Here is a 27,842-nt window from a genome sequence, read left to right on the forward strand (position 1 = left end):
TGTCTGTGTCTGAGATTGTTAGTGTGTTTCTTTGTGTGTCTGCTACAGTGTCTATATGTGTGTCTGTTTGTTTCTGTGTTTGTGTGTTACTACCTTAAAGGGACACTGAACCCACATTTTTTTCTTTTGTGATTCAGATAAAACATGCAATTTTAAGCAACTTTCTAATTGACTCCTATTATCAAATGTTCTTAATTCTCTTGGTATCTTTATTTGAAATGCAAGAATGTAAGTTTAGATGCCGGCCCATTTTTGGTGAACAAACTGGGTTGTTCCTGCTGATTGGTGGATAAATTCACCCACCAATAAACAAGTGCTTTCCATGGTTCTGAACCAAAAAATAGCTTAGATGCCTTCTTTTTCAAATAAAGAAAGCAAGAGAACAAAAAAAATTGATAATAGGTGTAAATTAGAAAGTTGCTTAATTCCAAGCTCTATCTGAATCACGAAAGAAAAAATGTGGGTTCAGTGTCCCTTTAAGAATAACGTGCATATATGTTTTAGTCACTTGGTCAAATATTGCACATGTCAAAGAGGGGGGGCCCTTATCAATGGTTAAGTAAGGGGCCTCAAAATTTCTAGTGGCGGGCCTGGTAGCACATATACCTGTCACCTGTCACTGTAATCCACTTTACAAGGCACTTTCCCTGTGGCAAACTTCATATCACTGAAGCTCAACTCCTGTCCTCAAATGTCGCTAACAGGACAGATTCTAAGGATTTAACAATTAACTAGGCTTTCTGCGATATGCGTTGTGCTTACCATATATACATAAGGGGAAAAATAAATAAGGGCAATACCTGGAGTACCCCTTTTCAAGGTCTCAATTTCTCCCAGGCTAAGAAACTAGGGATTTGACAAAGGCTCCACATATCTACAGTCAACATGGTATTTCAACTAATTGGGTCTCACACAAAGATTTGTGAGTCCCATGGTACCTATTCAGCTTATCATAGTACTGCCTATTGACTGCTAAATCTTAAAGGCCACATTTGCCCTGTGTCAGACAGGTATCATGCTCAGAATTGCACAGAAAATCACATGCTGGTGCACAAAAGGAATGAAAGTGACCTTCATAATGTGACAGATTATACAGCTGTGAGGTCACCACTCTGTGTTTGTGTTAGAGGCAATCAAGGGGTTCATTGACTGCTTTATCTGTGTTATGTAGCAGTGATTTAACCTCTTAATAGTTCATGGGTCCAATAAAGGGACAGTCTACACCTTAGTCATCTTAAACTATTTGCAGGGCTTAAAAACGTAGACTTGCAGGGTCAAAAGTGATCAAAATGACATGCTCGAATGAATAAGAGCGTGTAATCGCTTCACCATAAGGAATCTTTAAAGTCTTACCTTAGATTGAGCTGTAAATAGTCTACTGCACCACCTTATGATGAAGCAATTACATGCTCTCATTCATTCAAGCTTGTAATTTTGACCACTTTCGACCCTGCAAGTGTACGTTTTTAAAGCGACAGTCAAGTCCCAAAAAAAACTTTCATGATTCAAATAGGGCATGCAATTTTAAACAACTTTCCATATTACTTTTATAACCTAGGAGGTTCATATGCTAATTTCTTAGACCTTGAAGGCCGCCTCTAATCTAAATACATTTTGACAGTTTTTCACCACTAGAGGGCGTTAGTTCATGTGTTTCATATAGATAACATTGAGCTCATGCACGTGAATTTACTGAGGAGTGAGCACTGATTGGCTAAAATGCAAGTCTGTCAAAATAACTGAAATAAGGGAGCAGTCTTCAGAGGCTTAAATACAAGGTAATTACAGAGTTAAAACATGTATTATTAAAACAGTGTAGGTTATGCAAAACTGGGCAATGGGTAATTAAGGGATTATACATCTTTTAAAACAACAACAATTCTGGTGTTGACTGTCCCGTTAAGCCCTGCAAATGGGTAAAACACATAGTTAAATAACACCTCAGGAGCCGCGAGGCTCCTGATTAGTCATAACTATATGCTTAATCCCTCACATACAAAACAAAACTGAAATGTATGGCTAATACATGTTGGGCTGGCTCCTAGAGTTTGCTCTGTCAGATCATAGGTTGGATTAAAACTGCAATTTGACATACCTAAGGTAAAACTCAACAATATCAGACTATTACTGACTTATCGTTGCTTTTACTATAGATACCAACTTGTAAAGAAGGGCAAGTAAGGCCACTCTAAAAATACATGTTTACTGGTATGGACTAGAGATGCATGGTAAAACAGAAGACGCATTCACATACCGAGTGTTATAAAGAGGTAGACAAAGCTAGCTATGAAAGCCAGAGCAGGAGAACTATATAAGGAGGCCGCTCACCTCTACTAGGATGAGCACAACTAATATAAAAGAAGACAGTGCCAATCGAAAACAGTATTTACATTGAGAAAATGCCACCTAAAAGCAGCAGTAATGTCTTCTTTCCAAGGGTAATAGGTAGCTAAGGAAGCATACAAAGTAACCAATAAAACAGGAAGTCTAATGTTCACAAACAGAAAAGAGAGCAGATATCTTGATAAGTACATACAAAGTAAAGTAATTATGTTGTTGCATAGAGAGAGAAAATAAAAAGATAATGTTCGCATTATTATACGTTTTCTAAGGGCTCCCTCTGGTGGCATAAACCAGACAAGAAGCTAAATGCTTCCAGTATTTATCTAAAGCTAAAATAACATCCCAAATATAGGTTGTAGCCTGTAGTAAAACACTGACAAATCTTAGCTCTGTACAAGTTGTAGAATCATCAATAGAGAACGTCAATAGAGGGTCTACAGCTGCACAGCTTAATGTTTATTGACAAACAAATCCTGACTGATTGAAAGTTATTGCCCACAAGGCCAAACTGTTGTCTGGCAGCCCCTAAACATTCATCCTGCATACAGATATTGTGCTTGTCAATGCTACTGATATGTAAGGAACACAACATGTTATATCAAAGAATAGAAGAATATATAGCATTCCACATTATCCCTCACAACTAATGGCTAGATTACGAGTTTTGCGGTATGAGTGAAAAAGCAGCGTTAAGGCTCTTTTTCACTACCGCTGGTATTACGGGTCTTGCAGGTATATCTGTACCGAACACTTTTTTGGCCAGAACGCAACGTAACTACCGCAGCTTTCAAAAAGTCCTTTTTTCAATGGGACTTCCTTTGCACGAGTTTGCCTGGGAGGCCAAAAAGTAAGCGGTACAGCCAATACCGTCAAGATCCATAACGTAAACTAATAAGTCAGTAGTTATGGGTTTTATGCTATAACGCCGTAACATAAAACTCACAACTAAAGTGCTAAAAAGTACACTAACACCCATAAACTACCTATTAACCCCTTAACCTGAGGTCTTCCCGCATCGTAAACACTAAAATAAAATGATTAACCCCTAATTTGCCGCTCTGTACATCGCTGCAACTATAATAAACATATTAACCCCTAAACCGCCGTACTCCTGCATCGCAAACACTAGTTAAATATTATTAAAGGGACATGAAACCCACATTTTTTCTCTCATGATTTAGAAAGAGAATGCAATTTTAAACATCTTTCTAATTTACTTCTATTATCTCATTTGTTTTATTCTCTTGATATTCTTTGCTGAAAAGCATATCTAGATATGCTCAGTAGCTGCTGATTGGTTGCTGCAAATAGAAGCCTTGTGTGATTGGCTCACCATGTGCATTGCTTTTTCTTCAACAAAGGATATCTAAAAAATGAAGCAAAATAAATAATAGAAGTAAATTGTAATGTTGTTTAAATTTATATTCTCTATCTGAATCATGAAAGAAAGATTTTGGCTTTAGTGGCCCTTTAACCCCTAATCTGCCGCCCCCAACGTCGTCGCCGCCACTATACTAAAGTTATAAACCCCTAAACCTAACCCTAAGTCTAACCCTAACACCCCATACTTTAAAATAAATCTAATAAAAAAATCCTATCATTAACTAAATAATTCCTATTTAAAACTAAATACTTACCTGTAAAATAAACCCTAAGCTAGCTACAATATAACTAATAGTTACATTGTATCTAGCTTAGGTTTTATTTTTATTTCACAGCTAAGTTTGTATTTATTTTAACTAGGTAGACTAGTTAGTAAAGAGTTATTAACTATTTACTAGCTACCTAGCTAAAATAAACACAAATTTACCTGTAAAATAAAACCTAAACTGAGTTACACTAACACCTAACCTTACACTACAATTAAATAAATTACATTAATTAAATCCAATTAACTAAATTACACACAAAAAACACACTAAATTACACAAAATAAAAAATAAATTATCAGATATTTAAACTAATTACACCTAATCTAATAGCCCTATCAAAATAAAAAAGCCCCCCCAAAATAAATTAAAAACCCTAGCCTAAACTAAACTACCAATAGCTCTTAAAAGGACCTTTTGTGGGGCATTGCCCCAAAGAAATCATCTCTTTTACCTGTAAATAAAAAAATACAAACAACCCCCCAACAGTAAAACACACCACCCACACAACCAACCCCTCAAATAAAATCCTAACTAAAAAAACTAAGCTCCCCATTGCCCTGAAAAGGGCATTTGGATGGGCATTGCCCTTAAAAGGACATTTAGCTCTTTTTTGGTGCCCAAAACCCCTAATCTAAAAATAAAACCCACCCAATAAACCCTTAAAAAACCTAACACTAACCCCCGAAGATCCACTTACAGTTTTTGAAGACACAACATCCATCCTCAACGAAGCGGTAAAAGTCCTCATCGAAGCCGGCAGAACTCTTCATCCAATCCGGCCGAGGTCTTCATCCAATCCGGCAGAAGTCTTCATCCAATCCGGCAGAAGTCTTCATCCAATCCGGCAGAAGTCTTCATCCAATCCGGCAGAAGTCTTCATCCAATCCGGCAGAAGTCTTCATCCAATCCGGCAGAAGTCTTCATCCAGACGGCGCAGAGTGGCTCCATCTTCAAGACATCCGGCGCGGAGCATCCTCTTCTTTCCACAACGACTGAAGGTTCCTTTAAGTGACGTCATCCAAGATGGCGTCCCTTGAATTCCGATTGGCTGCTAGAATTCTATCAGCCAATCGGAATTAAAGGGACGCCATCTTGGATGACGTCACTTAAATAACCCTTCATTCTTCAGTCGCCGTGGAAAGAAGAGGATGCTCCGCGCCGGATGTCTTGAAGATGGAGCCGCTCTGCGCCGAATGGATGAAGATATAAGATGCCGTCTGGATGAAGACTTCTGCCGGATTGGGTGAAGACGTTGGCCCGCTTGGATGAAGACTTCTGCCGGCTTCGATGAGGACTTCTGCCGGCTTCGTTGAGGATGGATGTCAGGTCTTCAAAAACTGTAAGTGGATCTTCGGGGGTTAGTGTTAGTTTTTTTTAAAGGTTTATTGGGTGGGTTTTATTTTTAGATTAGGGGTTTTGGGCACGGAAAAAGAGCTAAATGATTTCTTTGGGGCAATGCCCCAAAAGAGGCCCTTTTAAGGGCTATTGGTAGTTTATTGTAGGCTAGTGTAAGACAGGTTAGGTTTTATTTTACAGGTAAATTTGTATTTATTTTAGCTAAGTAGTTAGTAAATAGTTAATAACTATTTAATAACTACCCAGTTAAAAAAATACAAACTTGCCTGTGAAATAAAAATAAAACCTAAGCTAGCTACAATGTAACTATTAGTTATATTGTAGTTAGCTTAGGGTTTATTTTACAGGTAAGCATTTAGTTTTAAACAGGAATTATTTAGTTAATGATAGGAATTTTTTATTAGATTTATTTTAATTATATTAAAGTAGGGGGTGTTAGGGTTAGGAGTTTATAACTTTAGTATAGTGGCGGTGACGTTGGGGGGCGGCAGATTAGGGGTTAAAGGGACAGTATACACTCATTTTCATATAACTGCATGTAATAGACACTACTATAAAGAATAAGATGCACAGATACTCATATAAAAAGCCAGTATAAAACTGTTTAAAAACTTACTTAGAAGCTGTCAGTTTGGCTCGGTTGAAAAGGTAGCTGGAAAGCCCACTGCAAGTGGCAAATAAGACACCCCCCCCTCCCCCTTCTTTTGCATATGAAAAGACCCTTTACACAAACAGGAGCAAGCTGGAGAAGGTAGCTGACGGTATTCACATAAAACTTTGGGGCTTGGTTAGGAGTCTGAAAATCAAATCAATGTTATTTAAAAATAAGCAAAACTATACATTTATTTAAAAAAAAAAAAACTTTATGGGCTATATAAATAGATCATCTACAAAACATTTATGCAAAGAAAAAAATGAGTGTATAATGTCCCTTTAATAAGTGTACTGTAGGTGGTGGCGATGTTGGGGGTGGTAGATTAGGGGTTAATAAGTATAATGTAGGTGGCGGCGGGGGCGGCAGATTAGGGGTTAATAAGTATAATGTAGGTGGCAGTGTTGGGGTGGCAGATTAGGGGTTAATAAGTGTAGGTAGGTGTCAGCGATGTCGGGGGCGGCAGATTAAGGGTGTTTAGACTCGGGCTTCATGTTAGGGTGTTAGGTGTAAACATACCTTTTGTTTCCCCATAGGAATGAATGGGGCTGCGTTACGGAGCTTTACGCTCCTTTATTGCAGGTGTTAGGCTTTTTTTCAGCCATCTCTCCCCATTGATGTCTATGGGGAAATCGTGCACAAACACGTAAAACCAGCTCATCGCGGCACTGGTATTGGAGTGCGGTATGGAGCTTAATTTTGCTCAACGCTCACTTCTTGCCTGCTAACGCCGGGTTTTTGTAAACCTGTAATAGCAGCGCTGTAGGGAGGTGAGCGGTGCAAATAACTTGCAAGTAAGCACCGAGAAGCTCTTACTGCAAAACTCGTAATCTAGCCGTAAGTTAGTTATAGTGCAATATTATTTGGGCTCTGCCCTAAAAAGCTTTGTGAAAACCCATAAAAATGGAAACCAAAAGGAATGGTGAGTGATTTTACAGCAGTGCCGAGCAAGTGGTGGTGCTTAGAAGCTTCTTCTTGGAACAGATGCTATCATTTAGATAAGGAATGAATGTACTGTTTTATAACCAGAAAACAAATTCCTCTAGTTTTACCACGCAAAACACCTGCAAACCTTTGTTACCCATTTAACCCTTTCTCTCATGTTCACACTGAATTTAAACAGTTTGCCATAGGTCCATTATAACTGGTTAAAAATGCCATTCAACCATTTTAAGAATATGGGTCTCTTACAAAGCCCCCTGAATGATACAGGTTTCCCATCACTGTTCTATATTAAATTCATGTTTAAGATACATTTAGGCAAAATCACTATTTTATTGAACATTTAAATACATAAGCTTTGTTTTTACCATTCGAGCTTGTTTTTCAACTTTTAGTTGCTTGCAGACCTCAATGTACATTTCATCCAGGCCTTGCCGTGACTGTTTATATGTTTCCAGTTCAACTTTTGTGTCCTGTATGTTAACCTGTAAAAAAAAATTTTTAAAACCAATTTAATACTTACAAGTATAAAACAGCTGATCTCTTGCTCTGTGTACGGACATGTAACATTCATTTTACCTAACAAACTAGTTAAAGGGATTGGAAAGTAAAAATTTAAGTTGCATGATACAGATAGAGCATGTGATTTTAAGACACTTTAAAAATCACTTGTATTTTAAAATGTATTTTGTTCTCTTGGTATCCAATGCTGGAGACGGGGGGTTAGAAGATTGCTTGATTGACAATGGTCTGACAGACTGGATGGGATAAAAAGGATTATGTGGTTTATGAGTTGCCTATTATTTTAAGTTGCTAAGAGACATTACTCTATGATTCATCAGTATAGTCTCAGTGAGTTATAGGGAGGTTCAATAGTCTTGGTATAACAGAGGAAATTTCTGGCAGAGGAGAATGGGAGGAAAAGACTGCTGAAAAGGAAGAATTGGTTATATGACTATATACAGTAGTTTGTAATTGTAAGGGTGCAAATTCCAATCATTCACTAGACGTGGAGATAATATTTCAACATAATTATTTACTCTCTTTCTTAGAGACCAATAATATATTACAATAAAATTACAAGCAGATGGCAACTGTGTGTGACAAATAAAAACATAATTTATGCTTACCTGATACATTTGTTTCTCTTGTAGTGTATCCAGTCCACAGATCATCCATTACTTGTGGGATATTCTGCTTCCCAACAGGAAGTTGCAAGAGGATCACCCACAGCAGAGCTGCTATATAGCTCCTCCCCTCACTGCCATATCCAGTCATTCGACCGAAACAAGACGAGAAAGGAGAAACCATAGGGTGCAGTGGTGACTGTAGTTTAATTAAAATTTAGACCTGCCTTAAAAGGACAGGGCGGGCCGTGGACTGGATACACTACAAGAGAAATAAATTTATCAGGTAAGCATAAATTATGTTTTCTCTTGTTAAGTGTATCCAGTCCACGGATCATCCATTACTTGTGGGATACCAATACCAAAGCTAAAGTACACGGATGATGGGAGGGACAAGGCAGGAACTTAAACAGAAGGAACCACTGCCTGTAGAACCTTTCTCCCAAAAACAGCCTCCGAAGAAGCAAAAGTGTCAAATTTGTAAAATTTTGAAAAGGTGTGAAGCGAAGACCAAGTCGCAGCCTTGCAAATCTGTTCAACAGAGGCCTCATTTTTAAAGGCCCAGGTGGAAGCCACAGCTCTAGTAGAATGAGCTGTAATCCTTTCAGGGGGCTGCTGTCCAGCAGTCTCATAGGCTAAGCGTATTATGCTCCGAAGCCAAAAGGAGAGAGAGGTTGTCAAAGCTTTTTGACCTCTCCTCTGTCCAGAGTAAACGACAAACAGGGCAGATGTTTGACGAAAATCTTTAGTAGCCTGTAAGTAAAACTTCAAGGCACGGATTACGTCCAGATTATGCAAAAGACGTTCCTTCTTTGAAGAAGGATTAGGACACAATGATGGAACAACAATCTCTTGATTGATATTCCTGTTAGAAACCACCTTAGGTAAAAACCCAGGTTTGGTACGCAGAACTACCTTGTCTGAATGAAAAATCAGATAAGGAGAATCACAATGTAAGGCAGATAACTCCGAGACTCTTCGAACCGAGGAAATAGCCATCAAAAACAGAACTTTCCAAGATAAAAGTTTAATATCAATGGAATGAAGGGGTTCAAACGGAACTCCCTGAAGAACCAAGTTTAAGCTCCACGGGGGAGCAACAGTTTTAAACACAGGCTTAATCCTAACCAAAGCCTGACAAAATGCCTGGACGTCTGGAACTTCTGCCAGACGCTTGTGCAAAAGAATAGACAGAGCAGAGATCTGTCCTTTTAAAGAACTAGCTGATAAGCCTTTGTCCAAACCCTCTTGGAGAAAAGACAATATCCTAGGAATCCTAACCTTACTCCATGAGTAACTCTTGGATTCACACCAATAAAGATATTTACGCCATATCTTATGGTAGATTTTCCTGGTGACAGGCTTCCGAGCCTGTATTAAGGTATCAATGACTGACTCGGAGAAGCCACGCCTTGATAGAATCAAGCGTTCAATCTCCATGCAGTCACTCTCAGAGAAATTAGATTTGGATGATTGAAAGGACCTTGTATTAGAAGGTCCTGCCTCAGAGGCAGAGTCCATGGTGGAAGAGATGACATGTCCACTAGGTCTGCATACCAGGTCCTGCGTGGTCACGCAGGCGCTATCAGAATCACCAATGCTCTCTCCTGTTTGATTTTGGCAATCAGTCGAGGGAGCAGAGGAAACGGTGAAAACACATAGGCCAGGTTGAAGAACCAAGGAGCTGCTAGAGCATCTATCAGCGTTGCTCCCGGGTCCCTGGACCTGGATCCGTAACAAGGAAGCTTGGCGTTCTGGCGAGACGCCATGAGATCCAGTTCTGGTTTGCCCCAACGATGGACCAGATGAGCAAACACCTCCGGATGGAGTTCCCACTCCCCCGGATGAAAAGTCTGACGACTTAGAAAATCCGCCTCCCAGTTCTCTACGCCTGGGATGTGGATCGCTGACAGGTGGCAAGAGTGAGACTCTGCCCAGCGAATTATCTTTGAGACTTCTAACATCGCTAGGGAACTCCTGGTTCCCCTTTGATGGATGATGTAAGCCACAGTCGTGATGTTGTCCGACTGAAATCTGATGAACCTCAGTGTTGCTAACTGAGGCCAAGCTAGAAGAGCATTGAATATTGCTCTTAACTCCAGAATACTTATTGGGAGGAGTTTCTCCTCCTGAGTCCACGATCCCTGAGCCTTCAGGGAGTTCCAGACTGCGCCCCAACCTAGAAGGCTGGCATCTGTTGTTACAATCGTCCAATCTGGCCTGCGAAAGGTCATACCCTTGGACAGATGGACCAGAGAAAGCCACCAGAGAAGAGAATCTCTGGTCTCTTGATCCAGATTTAGTAGAGGGGACAAATCTGAGTAATCCCCATTCCACTGACATAGCATGCATAATTGCAGCGGTCTGAGATGCAGGCGCGCAAATGGCACTATGTCCATTGCCGCTACCATTAAGCCGATTACTTCCATGCACTGAGCCACTGACAGGCGTGGAATGGAATGAAGGACACGGCAAGCATTTAGAAGTTTTGATAACCTGGACTCCGTCAGGTAAATTTTCATCTCTACAGAATCTATAAGAGTCCCTAGGAAGGAGACTCTTGTGAGTGGTGATAGAGAACTCTTTTCCACGTTCACTTTCCACCCATGCGACCTCAGAAATGCCAGAACTATCTCTCTATGAGACTTGTCAATTTGAAAGCTTGACGCCTGTATCAGGATGACGTCTAGATACGGAGGCACCGCTATGCCTCGCGGTCTTAGAACCGCCAGAAGTGAGCCCAGAACCTTTGTAAAAATTCTCGGGGCAGTGGCCAACCCGAAGGGAAGAGCTACAAATTGGTAATGCCTGTCTAGAAAGGCAAACCTTAGGAACCGATGATGATCTTTGTAAATCGGTATGTGAAGGTAGGCATCCTTTAAGTCCACTGTGGTCATGTACTGACCCGCTTGGATCATGGGTAGGATGGTCCGAATAGTTTCGATTTTGAATGATGGAACTCTGAGGAATTTGTTTAAGATCTTTAGATCCAAGATTGGTATGAAGGTTCCCTCTTTCTTGGGAACCACAAACAGATTTGAATAAAATCCCTGTCCTTGTTCCGTCCGCGGAACTGGATGGATCACTCCCATTACTAGGAGGTCTTGCACACAGCTTAGGAATGCCTCTTTCTTTATCTGGTTTGCTGATAACCTTGAAAGATGAAATCTCCCTTGTGGAGGAGAAGCTTTGAAGTCCAGAAGATATCCCTGAGATATGATCTCCAACGCCCAGGGATCCTGAACATCTCTTGCCCACGCCTGGGCGAAGAGAGAAAGTCTGCCCCCCACTAGATCCGTTTCCGGATAGGGGGCCGTTCCTTCATGCTGTCTTGGGGGCAGCAGCAGGCTTTCTGGCCTGCTTGCCCTTGTTCCAGGACTGGTTAGGTTTCCAGGCCTGTCTGGAATGAGAAACAGTTCCCTCTTGTTTTGAAGCGGAGGAAGTTGATGCTGCTCCTGCCTTGAAATTTCGAAAGGCACGAAAATTAGACAGTTTGGCCTTTGATTTGGCCCTGTCCTGGGGAAGGGTATGACCCTTGCCTCCAGTAATGTCAGCAATAATTTCCTTCAAGCCAGGCCCGAATAAGGTCTGCCCCTTGAAAGGAATGTTGAGTAATTTAGACTTTGAAGTCACGTCAGCTGACCAGGATTTAAGCCATAGCGCCCTACGCGCCTGGATGGCGAATCCGGAATTCTTAGCCGTTAGTTTAGTCAAATGAACAATGGCATCAGAAACAAATGAGTTAGCTAGCTTAAGCGTTCTAAGCTTGTCAATAATTTCATTCAATGGAGCTGTCTGGATGGCCTCTTCCAGGGCCTCAAACCAGAATGCCGCCGCAGCAGTGACAGGCGCAATGCATGCAAGGGGCTGTAAAATAAAACCTTGTTGAATAAACATTTTCTTAAGGTAACCCTCAAATTTTTTATCCATTGGATCTGAAAAAGCACAACTGTCCTCAACCGGGATAGTGGTACGCTTTGCTAAAGTAGAAACTGCTCCCTCCACCTTAGGGACCGTCTGCCATAAGTCCCGTGTAGTGGCGTCTATTGGAAACATTTTTCTAAATACAGGAGGTGGGGAAAAGGGCACACCGGGTCTATCCCACTCCTTGCTAATAATTTCTGTAAGCCTTTTAGGTATAGGAAAAACGTCAGTACACACCGGCACCGCATAGTATCTATCCAGCCTACACAATTTCTCTGGAATTGCAACTGTGTTACAGTCATTCAGAGCAGCTAATACCTCCCCAAGCAATATACGGAGGTTCTCAAGCTTAAATTTAAAATTAGAAATCTCTGAATCAAGTTTCCCCGAGTCAGAGATGTCACCCACAGACTGAAGCTCTCCGTCCTCATGTTCTGCATACTGTGACGCAATATCAGACATGGCTCTAACAGCATTTGCGCGCTCTGTATCTCTCCTAACCCCAGCGCTCTTAATTCAGGCAATCTAGATAATACCTCTGACAGGGTATTATTCAGGATTGCAGCCATGTCCTGCAAGGTAATCGCTATGGGCGTCCCTGATGTAAATTGGCGCCATATTAGCGTGCGTCCCCTGAGCGGGAGGCGAAGGGTCTGACACGTGGGGAGAGTTAGTCGGCATAACTTCCCCCACGACAGAACCCTCTGGTGATGATTCTTTTATAGATAAAGACTGATCTTTAGTGTTTAAGGTGAAATCAATACATTTAGTACACATTCTCCTATGGGGCTCCACCATGGCTTTCAAACATAATGAACAAGTAGGTTCCTCTGTGTCAGACATGTTTAAACAGACTAGCAATGAGACTAGCAAGCTTGGAAAACACTTTAAAACAAGTTTACAAGCAATATAAAAAACGTTACTGCGCCTTTAAGAAACACAAATTTTCCCAAATTTTGAAATAACAGTGAAAAAATGCAGTTACACTAACGAAATTTTTACAGTGTATGTAATAAGTTAGCAGAGCATTGCACCCACTTGCAAATGGATGATTAACCCCTTAATACCAAAAACGGAATAACAAATGACAAAAACGTTTTTTAACCCCTTAATGACCACAATGTACCCTGTATGTCACTGGTTGTTAAGGGGTTTTTCAGGACATAATAGAACAAGTCTAGCAAGAACACTCTATTAATGCACTCCCTCCAGCAGGCTTTGTGGAATAGAGCAGTCTCAACGCTGGTGACAAGGCCGCGCTATAAAACAATCAAGTCCCAAAAAAAGGCCAGCGACATACAGGGTACGTCGCTGGTCCTTAAGGGGTTAAACAGTCACAACTGCCACAGCTCTACTGTGGCTTTTTACCTCCCTCAATACGACTTTTGAAGCCTTTTGAGCCCTTCAGAGAAGTCCTGGATCATGCAGGAAGAAGCTGGATGTCTGTGTCTGTAATTTTTGCTGTGCAAAAAAACGCCAAAATAGGCCCCTCCCACTCATATTACAACAGTGGGAAGCCTCAGGGAACTGTTTCTAGGCAAAATTCAAGCCAGCCATGTGGAAAAAACTAGGCCCCAATAAGTTTTATCACCAAACATATGTAAAAAACGATTAAACATGCCAGCAAACGTTTTAAAATACACTTTTATAAGAGTATGTATCTCTATTAATAAGCCTGATACCAGTCGCTATCACTGCATTTAAGGCTTTACTTACATTACTTCGGTATCAGCAGCATTTTCTAGCAAATTCCATCCCTAGAAAAATATTTTAACTGCACATACCTTATTACAGGAAAACCTGCATGCTATTCCCCCTCTGAAGTTACCTCACTCCTCAGAATATGTGAGAACAGCAAAGGATCTTAGTTACTTCTGCTAAGATCATAGAAAACGCAGGCAGATTCTTCTTCTAAATACTGCCTGAGATAAACAGTACACTCCGGTACCATTTAAAAATAACAAACTTTTGATTGAAGAAATAAACTAAGTATAAAACACCACAGTCCTCTTACGACCTCCATCTTAGTTGAGAGTTGCAAGAGAATGACTGGATATGGCAGTGAGGGGAGGAGCTATATAGCAGCTCTGCTGTGGGTGATCCTCTTGCAACTTCCTGTTGGGAAGGAGAATATCCCACAAGTAATGGATGATCCGTGGACTGGATACACTTAACAAGAGAAACATAAATTATGCTTAACAGATAATTTTATTTCCTTCTGTATAAAGAAGAGTCCACGGTATAATTCCTTACTGTTGGAAAATACTGAACCTGGCTACCAGAAGGTGCAAAGACACCCCACCCAAAGGCTTAAATACCTCTCCCACTTCCCCCAGTCATTCTGCAGAGGGAACAAGGAACAGTAGGAGAAATATCAGGGTATAAATGGTGCCAGAAGAAAAATATAATTTAGAGGGCTGCCTAGGGTTCTCACCTTTTGCCCAGAAGATTCATTGACACTTTTTAAATGGGGTGGAGAGGGTGTGTCTCGGGGCGTAGCTTCTCGCGGCTTCAAATTGAATACAAAATAAAATTTATATATCTACACATGTATGTATGTATATATATATATATATCAGGGGTATCAAACTCACAAGTATCTGTGGGCCACTGGTCAAGTGTTCTTCTAACATGGGGGCCGCTTGAACTGAGTTAGTGCTCGGAAACTGGATATACTAGGAAATGGAAGTGACATTTATCCAAGTAGTAGTAAAAAGTGGGAGTTTTAGCCCACAATAGACATACACAGTTGTATATTTATCTTGTGAGTACCTGTGAAGTGATCATCTTGGAACTGTATAGCAATGTAAAAAGTGATATCTACCCAGTATAGTGCTTGGTGGGAGTCTACACTGGATGCTTTGTCTTTATATTTGTCTTGTGAGTGCCTATAGAGAATATCAACTAGTTACAACTCTTAGAACCTTAAAAATAAATTGACAGCCCAAATGAATGGTTTATCTAATAGACAAGGGAGGACCAGATTAAACTATTTTGAGGGCTGCATTTGGCCCTGGGGCCTGTACTTTGAGACCACTGATATATATGATATATTATTTATATATATATTTATGTTATTATATATGATATATTAATATATACCTGTATATATTAATATACAGTATAAATATATATATATCTATATATATATATCACTCACTAATCTATACAATATAAACTCACAGTACCCATGTTTACACTGGCAGAAGTGCGTAAAAAAGTCATACTTTTTGAACTGTTCCATACGGTTACCCAATCCAACAACCCCTCCTACTTCCCCTTACAGCATTCACTCCAAAATATCCACACTGGATCCGGTTACAAACTGAACGGTTGTGCTAACATCACAAATCTCCACACTCGCTCACCCCAAAGCACCAAAGCACCGCCAGGCACAGGAAATTCAAACAGGAAATTCAAACAACCGCCGCACTTTGATTGGACGGACGTCTGGCTTTCAGAGATCACAAACCACGGAGCAAGCTGCTAGTGCATCTGGGAGTTGTAGTCTTTCTCCAACAGATTAGGCTGCTATTAACTCAACCCTGCTCGCGGCACCCCACCCCCGGGCTAAGAGCTCCCCTGGCCAGCTATTTTTTTTTTAATCTGTGTTCACTGCTGCTTGCTGCCAGGGGAACTTTTAGCCCGGGGCATTTGAGGGTAGTTCCGGGACACGGGACATACAGTCCCAGATCGGGACTGTCCTGGTGATATCAGGGCGAGTGGCAACCCTAGGGCCGCCCAATTGGAGAACACGTGCGGGGGCCGTGGACTTTTCTTATACAGAAGGAAATTAAATTAAATATAAGGAGAGTCCACAGCTTCATTCCTTACTGTTGGGAAACTTATACCCAAGCTCTAGAGGACACTTTATTACAATGGGAGGGACAAAAGAGAGACAGACCCTAATCTGAGGGCACCACAGGGCAGCACAGCCTGCAAAGCTGCTTCAGCTGAAGCAAAAACATCAAACTTGTAAAATTTAGAAAAGTATGTAAGGAGGACCAGGTAGCTGCCTTACAAATCTGATCCATAGAGGCCTCGTTCTTAAAGGCCCAAGAGGAAGCCACTGCGCTAGAAGAATGAGTCGTAATCCTCTGAGGAGGTTTATGTCCCGCTGTTTCATAAGCAAAGCGGAAAACACTCCTTAACCAAAAAGATAAGGAAGCCAAAGAGACCTTCTGTCCCGGAATAGACAACAAACAAGGAAGAAGTTTGTCTAAAATCCTTAGTAGCTTGAAGATAAAACTTCAAGGCGCGAACCACGTCCAAATTATGAAGCAAACGTTCCTTCGTAGAAGAAGCATTGGGACACAAGGAAGGAACCACAATCTCTTGATTGATGTTGCGGTCTGACACAACCTTAGGAAGAAAACCTAACTTAGTACATAGGACAGCCTTATCAGAATGGAACACCAGATAAGGAGTCTCACATTGCAAGGTGGCAATTTCAGATACTCTGCTCGCAGAAGCAATAGCAAGTAGAAAAAGAACCTTCCAGGACAACAATTTAATGTCAATCTAATGCATAGGCTCAAACGGAGCCCATTACAAAACCTTAAGAACAAGATTTAGACTCCAAGGAGGAGCCTTAGATCTAAACACAGGTCTGATCCTAGTCCCAGCCTTAACAAAGGACTGCACATTGGGAAGCTCCGATATCCGCTTGTGCAGTAAAACAGATAGGGCCAAAATCTGTCCCTCAGGGAACTGGCAGAAAGGCCCTTCTCCAGTCCATCCTGGAGAAATGATAGGATCCTGGCAAACCTTACTTCATACCAGGAAAATCCACGCTCTTTACACCAGAATGAGTAGATTCTCCAAACCTTATGATAGATGCAACGAGTAACCGGCTCACTCTCTCAGAAAAACCTCTCTTGGGTAAGACTAAGCATTCAATCTCCATGCAGTCAGCCTTAGTGAATCTAGATTTTGATGAACAAAAGTACCTTGTTCCAGCAAATCCCTGCAACAAGGTAACTTCCATGGAGGAGATGATGACATCCCCATCAGATCCACGAACCGCTTGATGCGGACCACTACACGAGGAAGGAGTGGTAACGGCGGGAAAAGATAAATTAGACTGAACCTCCAAGGCACTGCTAATGCATCTATTAGCTCCGCCTGAGGATCCCTGGACCTCGACCCATGTCTGGGTAGCTTGGTATTGAGACGAGACGCCATGAGATCTATCTCCCGCGTCCCCCACCTGTTGCATAGCTCTGCAAACACTTCGGGATGGAGAGAACATTCTCCTGGATAAAAGGATTGTCTACTGAGAAAATCCGCTTCCCAGTTGTCCACACCCAGAATGTGGGTCACTGACAGCGAACAGCTGTGGGCCTCCGCCCTCTCCAGAATTTGAGATACCTCCCTCATTGCTAGGGAGCTTCTCATTCCCCCCTGACTGTTGATGTAAGCCACCAAGGTTATATTGTCTGATTGGAATCTGATAAACCGGGACGAACCCAGAAGGGGCCAAGCCTTCAGATTGCCGAAGTTCCAGAATGTTGATCGGGAGGGAGCGTTCCTCCTGAGACCACAGGCCCTGTGCCTTCTTGGCACCCCAAACAGCTCCCCAACCTGATAGACTTGCGTTCTGTATTTACAATCTCCCAGGATAGTTTTAAGAAGGAAGTCCCTCGGGACAGATGATCTGGACAAAGCCACCAAGAAAGCAATTCTCTTGACCAGTTGTCCAGAGAAATCTGTTGAGACAAATCCGAATGATCGCCATTCCACTGCTTCAGCATGCACAGTTGCAGTGATCTGAGACAGAACCTGGCAAAGGGAATGATGTCCATGCGAAACACCATGAGACCAATTACCTCCATACACTAAGCCACAGAGGGCCTTAAGGAGGTCCGGAGGTCAAGACATGCTGAAGCAAGCTTGAAACGTCTCTAGTCTTTTAAAAATATCCTCATGGATATGGAGTCTATTATAGTACCCAGGAATTCTACCCTGGTGCTTGGAATAAGAGAACTCTTTTCTAGGTTTATCTTCCATCCATGAGTTAGAAGAAGAGAGAGAAGAGATTCCGAATGAACCTCCGCCAGACGAAAAGATGGTGCTTGTACCAGAATATCGTCCAAGTAGGGAGCTACTGCTATACCCTGGGTTCTGGCAACAGCTAGAAGAGCCCCTAGAACCTTCGTAAAAATCCTTGGAGCAGTAGCTAAACCAAACGGAAGTGCAATGAACTGGGAGTGCTGGTCCAGGAATCCAAACCTTAGGAACTGGAAGTGATCCTTGTGGATTGAAACGTGAAGGTAAGCATCCTTTAGATCTATAGTGGTCCTTCCTGAACTAAGGGAAGGATGGACCTTATCGTCTCCATCTTGAACGAGGGGATGTTTAGAAATTTAAGCACTTTAGGTCCAGATTTGGGCAGAAAGTTCCATCCTTCTTTGGGACCACGAAAAGGTTTGAATTGTATCCGAAACCTCTTTCTGCGATAGGTACCAGGACAAAGACCCCAAAGGAGGACAGATCCCGCACGCAACCCAGAAAGGCTTCCCTCTTTTCTGGTCTGGAAGACAGGATTAAGAGGAGAAATCTGCCCTTGGGTGGATGAGACTTGAAACCTATCTTGTATCCCTGAGCTATGACCTCCAGGACCCATGAATCCTGCACGTCCCTGAACCAAGATTCTGAAAAGAGCGACAGTTTGCCCCCTACATGATCCAACGCCAGATCGGGGGCCGCCCATTCATCCCGATTTAGTCTCATTGGGTACTCTTGGTTTGCTCTGGCTTAGCGGAGGGCTGTTGTCGTTGGGAAGTTATCAGAACGAAAGGAACGAAAATTAGAACTTTGTCCCTAAGAAAGCACCCTTGCCCCCTGTAACCGTAGCGATAATGGAGTCCAGGCCTGGACCAAATAAAATCCTTCCCTTAAAAGGGAGGGAAAGAAGTCTGGACTTAGAAGTCATAACCGCAGACCAGGACTTCAGCCAGAGTGCCCGACGGGCCTGAACAGAAAAGCCAGACACCTTAGCATTTAGGCGAATATGCATGTTTGCATCACAGATAAAAGAATTAGCAATTCTCAAGGCTTTAATTCTTTCCTGGATAACGTCGAGGGGACCCTCCACCTTGATCAACTCCGATAAGGAGTCGCACCAGTAAGTAGCTGCTCCAGCAACCGCAGCAACGGCCGCTGCCGGTTGAAACAAGTATCCTGTATGTTGAAACATCTTTCTTAGAAGAGTTTCCATCTTCTTATCCATAGGCTCTCTAAACGACAAGCTATCCTCAAGTGGGATAGTAGTACGTTTAGCAAGCATGGAGACAGCACCATCCACCTTAGGGACAGAACCCCACAACTTCAATTGAGAGTCTGGGACCGGGAATAATTTTTTAAAGGAAGACGAAAAGGAAAAGGAAGATCCAATTCTGTCCTATTCATTCTAAATAATGTTCGCCATTTTTACAGGTACTGGAAAAGTTAAAGGCACTACACTGTCCTAAACTCTGTCTAATAGAGGAATCAGAAGGTTTATCAGGTAGCTTGGCCTCTGGAACCTCTAATGTAGAAGAAAACGTAGGTGTTCAATCTTAAATCTAAAGGCTGGATCCTCCACAGCAGGAGGCTTAGAGGCAGCAGACTCCATCCCAGAAAGTTCACCGTCTGAAGCCTCAGAGTGCAACTCATCCTCGGATAACTGAGACAGAGCAGAGAAATCCAGTAAATTACATGATGACCCCTGGGCAGGAGAGCTATGTTTAACCTTCCGTTTGCGTTTAGCAGGGCGAGGTAAAGCACTGAGGGCCTTAGACACCACCATTTTTAACTGCGTGGCAAAATCAGATGGTAAAAGGACCCCTCCAGATGGAGGATAAAGCGTGCTACGGGGAGCTGCGTGTGTAGAAGGAGATTATTTTTAGTTATGCACCTCACAGGACGGTGAGTCCTCAGAGGTGGACGGCTCAGTGATACTAAAGCGGTTAACCTTCTTATACCTAATAAAATTATCAAGGCATGTGGAACATAGTTGAGAGAGCGGGCATACCAAGGCCTCCTCACAATATAAACAGGTATTACTATTTGGAATAGAGGGAGTACCCGCTAGTATCTAAGAATCCTCCATAGCGTAAGCTAATGACAGTAGAACACAGAAAGTAAACAATCTTTATTTCTCAAAAACGGCACCTTTATATTCACAATGGCTGGGGCACTCACCACCTTCTAGACCCAGACAATAAAGAAAAATCGCATCTTCTCCGACAGCCAGCTCGGTCAGGAAAGAGTAAATGAAAGTGAGAAGAAAAAGGAACAGCCGCACTAATAAGGCACCAAGGAGAAGGGCTGATAAAAACAAACATTTATTGGAAAAGTTTAAAATAAGGTATGTGGCTAGGCAAACATCCTGACTAGTTTCGTGCTCACAGGAGCACTTAATAATAGGATTATGATAAATGAAAGTGAGACCACTCCCGGTCACATGGTGCGCAAGGCAGAAGCGCCCCTGCTATGAGAAAAAGCGTGCCAGGCTACAAGCTGTGCAGCACTCAAAGTGAAAGTAAAAACCTGTGCGTTCCAGCCATGTAACAAACAGCCTTGAAGCCCAATAAAATCTCACACATAAAGCAGCATAAAATCTAAGCATCACATTTGATTAAACCCCACTGTTCAATAATCCCCCTCAGGAGATATTAACCCATGATTCTATTAAGATAAAAGGAGCCACACTGTGACCCTGTCTTCTAGCGTTTTCAACATATGTAAAAATTGAAACAATCTTACCAGAATCAATGCTGTGGAACAGAAAAACAGCCTCTCAAGTGTGACAGTCTTGTAGCATCGCTCCTGACATGGACTTGAATGAGAAAAACAAGCAGGCAGTGAAACTCGTCAACATTGATTGCTTAAGAGCTGTTAGCAGGCAGTCTGGATGGGTTCGCAGAATGACTCTCCCTGCATCTCCAGACTAACTTTCGTCAATGCCCTCACTGAAAGGCTGACAAGGCCAGTCCCATATCGAAGGGCAGATACCCTTCCTAAGGAACTACTCTGAAATCTTCTGACACTTCTATGCCATCCTCCTGTGACGAAAGGCAAAGAATGACTGGGGGATGGGGGAAGTGGAGAGTTATTTAATCCTTGGCTGGGGTGTCTTTGCCCCCTCCTGGTTGCCAGAGTATGTCTCCTATAGAAAGTAATGAAGCTCACTGGAAAGGGAAACTTTGGGGTGTACTTTAACAATGAAATCCGGCATCAAAAACAAATCAGATTGCGCTGCTTTCTTCCTATAGCATCTTACAATCAACTCTATTTTTGTATAGGCGCGTTTTTCTATTAGGGTATCGATTCGCCTCCGGAGAATCGCACATGTGAGCCTGAATTTATCAAAAAAATAGACTTAACTTCGCGCAGGCAAGCTGGGGCGTAATAATGATAAATTTTGCCTGTCGGAGAAAGCATTTACTCACTATTTATCACAGTACATCCTTATAAATATTTACGCTGCCATGTCTTGATAATTAAAAAAGCATTTTTATGGTATATATTTTGCGCATATTTATATTATATAATGTTTCCATGCTGTTTTTGCCATATGTTGGTAATTTAAGATCGCAAAAATCAATATATTGATATATATATATATATATATATATATATATACATATATATATATATATATAAAACTCTTGGAACCCGTATGCGCCTGTGGAAGGCAAATTTCTGGAAATAACAGTCACTTCTTGGAGCCGAGCCTTTGAAAAATGAGTTAAAAGAAGAAAGTCCTGCATCACAAGATATAAAAGCATGTATGATAATGGTGTTTGCCTCAGTCTGTATGGCGAAATATAGAACACGTAATTTAAGGAGAAATTTCAGTTCCCTATCGGCGCAAAGCAATGATAAATAAGAAACTGTGCATATTTGTAGGTCGGGCTTTGAAATTATGCCTATTACTAATGTATATTGGTGCACTCTGGAGCGCGCCCATGCGCCTAGGGGAATGCAAGCGGAGTGCGAAGAAGTTTCTTTCAGATTTGCGCAATTATAGGCGCAGATTGCTTTCATAAATATGTTTATGCGTTATTTTGCCCGCAATTACAGGCAAATTGCTTTGATAAATCTACCCTATAAGTATTTTGTATATTTTGTAACAACCTTGCCAACTTTTAGTTTGCGAGAAAATATAGAGAGATCTGTAGGGTGGAAATGTTTAGATGATTACACTGGAATTTCAGAGGCAATTTCAAACACGCTCATGGGATGCCCATGTTCAGCCCAGTTTATAATAAAACATTTTGCACTTATAAGTACAACTTTCTGTGTGTTTTTTCCACATCCAGTGCACTTAAATTAAGATTTACGCTGTGTGCATATTTAACGCGATTTATTCTTGTATATATTTTTGATAAAATACATTTTTTGGTGAACAATTTGACAATACAATTTTTTTGTCATTTTTGTATTTTTGCGTGAATGGTTGAATTATTCGTTTTGTATGATTTTTAAATTATGATTTTCATGGTGCACTTCTGTCATGTATGCATCTCTTTCCCATATGAAAATGCAGTAAATGCCCCTTAGTGAGACACCTGTAGTTTCGCCCCTGAATAGGTCCATTTTGTAAAGTAAGTTAAAGTAAAACTTTCAGGTACAAGCCACAAAATAATTAAAACTAAGTATATAAAAGCAGAACAAAATCTCTTTCTTCAGAAAGCATGTCCACAAATACTAAGCCAGCAATAATGGACCATATTACTTAACCAACCATCATCAGTATCTTAATTAATACATTATTTTTACAATATGATACAACATCTTCTGACCCTTAACACAGTAGCAGTTTAAGGTGGGTAATGTGGTGTGCTAAGTACCCTTATGAAATACTGTAGCACCGTAAAGCGCAAGGGTGCCAGCTGCGGTGATTTTGCAAGACAGCGCATGTCTATTGCGTTATGCAGAGCAAGAAGAGAGGGAAAGGGGGCGTAATTATAAAAGACAATTATCCTTCCAATCTCTCGCTTTACTTCCTAAGAGCAGCTCTGTTGCTTAATAAATATCAATATTAAATACGCATGGGCAATTTTGGATTTGGCATTCGTTTTAGCAAATTCTGAAATTTTACTCATGCCTAATATTAAATATTTAATTAGCATTAAATATTAATAGAATAGGGTCACAAAGCCTTGTAATATTACTGCACTGGATTGTGACCAATTTCTTAAAAATGCATAACTTAAAGGGATATGAAACCCAAAATGTTTCTTTCATGATTCAGATAGAGCATTCGATTTTAAACAACTTTCTAATTTACTTCTATAAGTAATTTTTCTTTGTTCTCTTGGTATCTTTTGTTAAAAAGCAGGGACATAAGCTTAGGAGCCAGCCCATTTCTGGAGCACTATATGGCAACAATTTTGCAAGAATGTTATCCATTTGCCATAGCACTAAATGGCAGCACTATTTCCTACTTTGTTGTGCTCCAGATGTCTACTGTCAGGGTGCCAGGAAACAGACTGAGACGAGAAGTGCAAATATAATCACACCTTTATTAATAGCAAAAAATTATAAAATGTCCACAAGTCAAATAACAAGCCAGGAGTCAAAACCAGAGCTGGTAGTCAGACGAGCCGAGTCAGGAGCCAAAGCGAATAATCAGACGAGCCGATTCAGGAACAAGGAGAACAGCAGAGTCAGGAACAAGCCATGGATCAGGAACCAGGAAGGACGTCAGGCAGCCAGGTAATACACAGGAACTCTCACAAACAGGTCTGAGACAACGCAAAGGCAAAGCATACTGAACAGAGGCCCTTTAAATAATAAATGATGACATCACAATTCTGAGACTGCATCCTGTCTCACATGGATGATGCACAACAGTCTGGCCATAAAAGGAAGTGCAGGAAGTGAGCAGCATCCCCCACAATGCACCAAGTTAGGAAGAGAGGTGAGTAAAATGGCTGCCAGCAGCACATGGCAAACACAACAGGGAAAAACCCTGACAGTAGCCTCCCCTCAACGACCCCTCCCCCGCAGGAGGACAAAAGACTTATTAGGGAAACGGGCATGGAAGGCACGGAGGAGGGCGGGAGCATGAACATCAGAGATGGGAACCCAAGAACGCTCCTCTGGACCGTAGCCCCTCCAGTGAACCAAATACTGTACACGGCCCCTGGACATACGAGCGTCAATAATGCTGCTGACCTCATACTCCTCATGGTTGTCAACAAAGATAGGACGGGGACGAGGCAACACAGTGGTAAACCGATTACAAACCAATGGTTTCAAGAGGGAGACATGAAAAACATTGGAAATACGCATAGCAGGAGGAAGGTCAAGAGCATAGACCACAGGATTAACCCGTCGGAGTATTCGAAAAGGACCAACATAACGGGGAGCCAATTTATTGGAAGGCATACGAAGGTTCAAGTTGCGGGAGGACAGCCAAACTCTCTCACGAACCTGGTAGGAAGGTGCGGTCAGACGCCTACGATCAGCCTGGAACTTTTGGCGCTGCATAGAACGATGAAGGCAATCCTGAATCTGCACCCACTTGGAACGTTGTTTCCGGAGATGCTCCTCCAAAGCCGGAATACCCTGAGACATGAATGAATCGGGCAACAAGGATGGTTGAAACCCATAATTCGCCATGAACGGGGATAACTTGGAGGAAGCATTAATAGCACTATTATGAGCAAACTCTGCCCAAGGTAACAGTTCAGACCAATTATTGTGGTGTTCTGAGACATAGCAACGAAGGAACTGTTCCAGAGCTTGATTAGACCGTTCCGCAGCCCCATTGGATTGAGGGTGATATGCTGAGGAGAAGGAAAGCTGGATCCCCATTTGAGCACAAAAGGAACGCCAAAATCTGGAGACAAACTGGCTACCCTGGTCCGACACTATCTCCTTTGGTAACCCATGTAAACAGAAGACCTCCCGGGCAAAAATTTAAGCAAGCTCCTGAGCGGTAGGCAGCTTCATCAAGGGAATGCAATGTGACATTTTAGAAAAACGGTCAACCACCATAAGGATAACAGTATTGCCATTGTAAACAGGGAGCTTGACAATTAAGTCCATGGAAAGATGTGTCCAAGGACGCTCACCATTAGCAATAGGTTGAAGAAGACCCACAGGAAGACGTCGAGGAGTCTTATTCTGTGCACAAACTGAGCAGGAGGCAACATACGCAGCAACATCAGAACGAAGACCTGGCCACCTGAATTGTCGAGTGACAAACCAAATCATTTGGTTCTTGCCTGGGTGACCTGCGGCTTTAGGAGAGTGGTAAGTGTGCAAAAGTTTAGTTCGAAGATTTTTAGGAACAAAACACTTACCACTAGGTTTCTCAGGCGGTGCATTGGTTTGTGCAGCCAGGATCTCCTCCCCCAAGGGAGAAGTCAAATTAGTATGTATGGTAGAAAAAATATGGTCAGGAGGTATAACAGGAGTAGGTACAGACTCCTCCTTGGACAGAGGCGAAAATTGTCGAGAGAGGGCATCAGCCCTAACATTCTTACTACCAGGCAGGTAGGAGACCACATAATTAAATCGAGACAAAAATAGCGCCCATCTGGCCTGTCGTGGCGACAAACGTTTGCTTCAGATAGATAAGTTAAATTCTTGTGGTCAGGAAGAATGAGCACTGGCACGCTAGTACCCTCGAGAAGATGCCTCCATTCCTTGAGTGCCAATATTATGGCCAGTAATTCCCTGTCGCCAATTTCATAATTGCACTCCGCTGGAGACAATTTCTTAGAGAAGAAACCACACGGATGCAAGGAACCGTCAGGCGAAGGACGTTGAGATAAGAGGGCACCTACTCCAGTCTCAGATGCATCGACCTCAAGAACGAAAGGCAGGACAGGGTTAGGATGAGCCAGAACTGGAGCGGCAGCAAAGGCAGTCTTAAGACTATCAAAGGCCTCAATGGCAGTAGGTGACCAATGGAGTGGATCATTCTCTTTACGGGTCATGTCTGTGATAGGTTTGACTAAGGAAGAAAAGTTTTCTATAGTAATTGGCGAACCCCAAAAAACGTTGAATAGACCGAAGACCAACTGGGTGAGGCCACTGCAGAACTACAGATAACTTGTCAGGATCCATGGAGAACCCTGCAACGGATATAACATAACCTAGGAAGGTTACTTGAGTCTGATGGAACTCACATTTCTCAAGTTTACAAAACAGGCCATTCTCACGTAGTCTCTAAAGAACCCGTGTAACATCAGAACGATGAGCCTCAAGTGTGGGTGAGTGTATGAGGATGTCGTCTAAGTACACCACAACACACTGTTGCAACATATCTCGTAGGACATCATTAATAAATTCCTGAAAAACAGCAGGAGCATTACATAGGCCAAAGGGCATTACAAGATACTCATAATGCCTGCTCCTAGTGTTAAATGCTGTTTTCCATTCGTGACCCTCTTTAATCCTAACGAGATTGTACGCTCCTCTCAAATCAAGTTTAGTAAAGACCGTAGCTCCCTTGAGGCGGTCAAAGAGTTCCGTAATGAGCGGAATAGGGTAAGCATTCTTAATGGTAAGACAATTAAGACCCCTATAATCGATACATGGTCTTAACTCGCCACCCTTTTTCTTCACAAAGAAGAAGCCAGCCCCTGCAGGAGAGCAGGATTTGCGGATGATCCCCCGCGACAGAGCATCAGCAACATACTCCTCCATAGCACAATTCTCTGCAACAGACAGAGGGTACACCCGGCCCCGAGGAGGAATGGCTCCGGGTTGCAGGTCTATGGCACAATCGTAAGACTGGTGAGGAGGCAACGTACCGGCATGCACCTTGTCAAACACGTCTCGGAACTCTCGGTACTCCTCTGGCAATTGAGATACCGAAGAAGTGCACAAGACTTTAACTGGTTTCCGAAGACAAGTGGAAATACATTGCGGGGACCACAACAACATTTCGGACCTGCGCCAGTCGAGACTGGGATTGTGCTTTTGGAGCCAGGGATAACCCAGAACAACTGGAAAATGCGGAGAGTTTATCACCTGGAACTGGAGGGTTTCAAAATGGAGAGCCCCAACAGCCATGGACAACGGAGCAGTTTCGAGAGTAACGAGTGCAGGCTGAAGGGGCCTGCCATCAATGGCCTCAATAGCAAGCGGAACGGACCGAGGCAAAACAGGAATGGAGTGCTTTGATACAAAAGCACTGTCAATGAAATAGCCAGCAGCACCGGAGTCAACAAGAGCCTGAGTGACTATGGAGGAATCCACCCAGGAAAGGACAACCGTGATCAAAGGTTTCTCCTTAAGCGGTTCCGGGGACAAGGATAAACCACCCAAGGTCTGCCCCCAACAGGACCATAGGTGTGAACGTTTCCCGGCCGTGTAGGACAAGACTTCAAAAGGTGGCCCTGTAACCCACAATAGAGGCAGAGCCCCTCCCTCCTCCTAAAGACCCTCTCCGCCGCGGAGAGATGCGTGAATCCCAACTGCATCGGCTCAGCAGTACCTGGTGACTCGGGACAAGGAGGCATGGGAGGAGAGGGAGGCATGGGTGGGAACGAACACGTAGGAGACAACGGAACAGGAGGCTTCCGCAAGCGCTCCTTGAAAGAGGGCCTCTCTCTGAGTCCGATGTCAATTAGGATCAAAAAAGACACCAATGCCTCGAGATCCTCTGGTAAATCTCTGGCAGCAACTTCGTCTTTAATCGCATCAGAGAGTCCATGAAAGAAGGCGGCAACAAGGGCTTCATTGTTCCAACCTACCTCTGCGGCAAGCGTACGGAACTCAATAGCATACTGAGCAACAGATCTTGTACCTTGCTGAATGAACATGAGTCGTTTAGCAGCAGAGGAGGAGCGAGCCGGAACATCAAATACCCTTCGAAAGGAGGCCACAAATTCAGGG

General features: G+C 42.5%; 1 protein-coding gene across 1 annotated transcript in view; it reads right to left on the reverse strand.

Annotated features, from left to right (window-relative positions):
- Positions 1-27,842, reverse strand: part of RUFY1 (RUN and FYVE domain containing 1) — a gene marked incomplete in the record, with an annotated part of 403,552 nt that overhangs the window by 115,743 nt on the left and 259,967 nt on the right. Inside the window, 1 exon segment of the mRNA XM_053717225.1 lies at positions 7,314-7,430. Within this exon segment, the coding sequence (XP_053573200.1) occupies positions 7,314-7,430 (117 nt within the window).

Source organism: Bombina bombina, chromosome 6 (genome assembly GCF_027579735.1).
Source record: "Bombina bombina isolate aBomBom1 chromosome 6, aBomBom1.pri, whole genome shotgun sequence".
Taxonomy (NCBI): domain Eukaryota; kingdom Metazoa; phylum Chordata; class Amphibia; order Anura; family Bombinatoridae; genus Bombina; species Bombina bombina.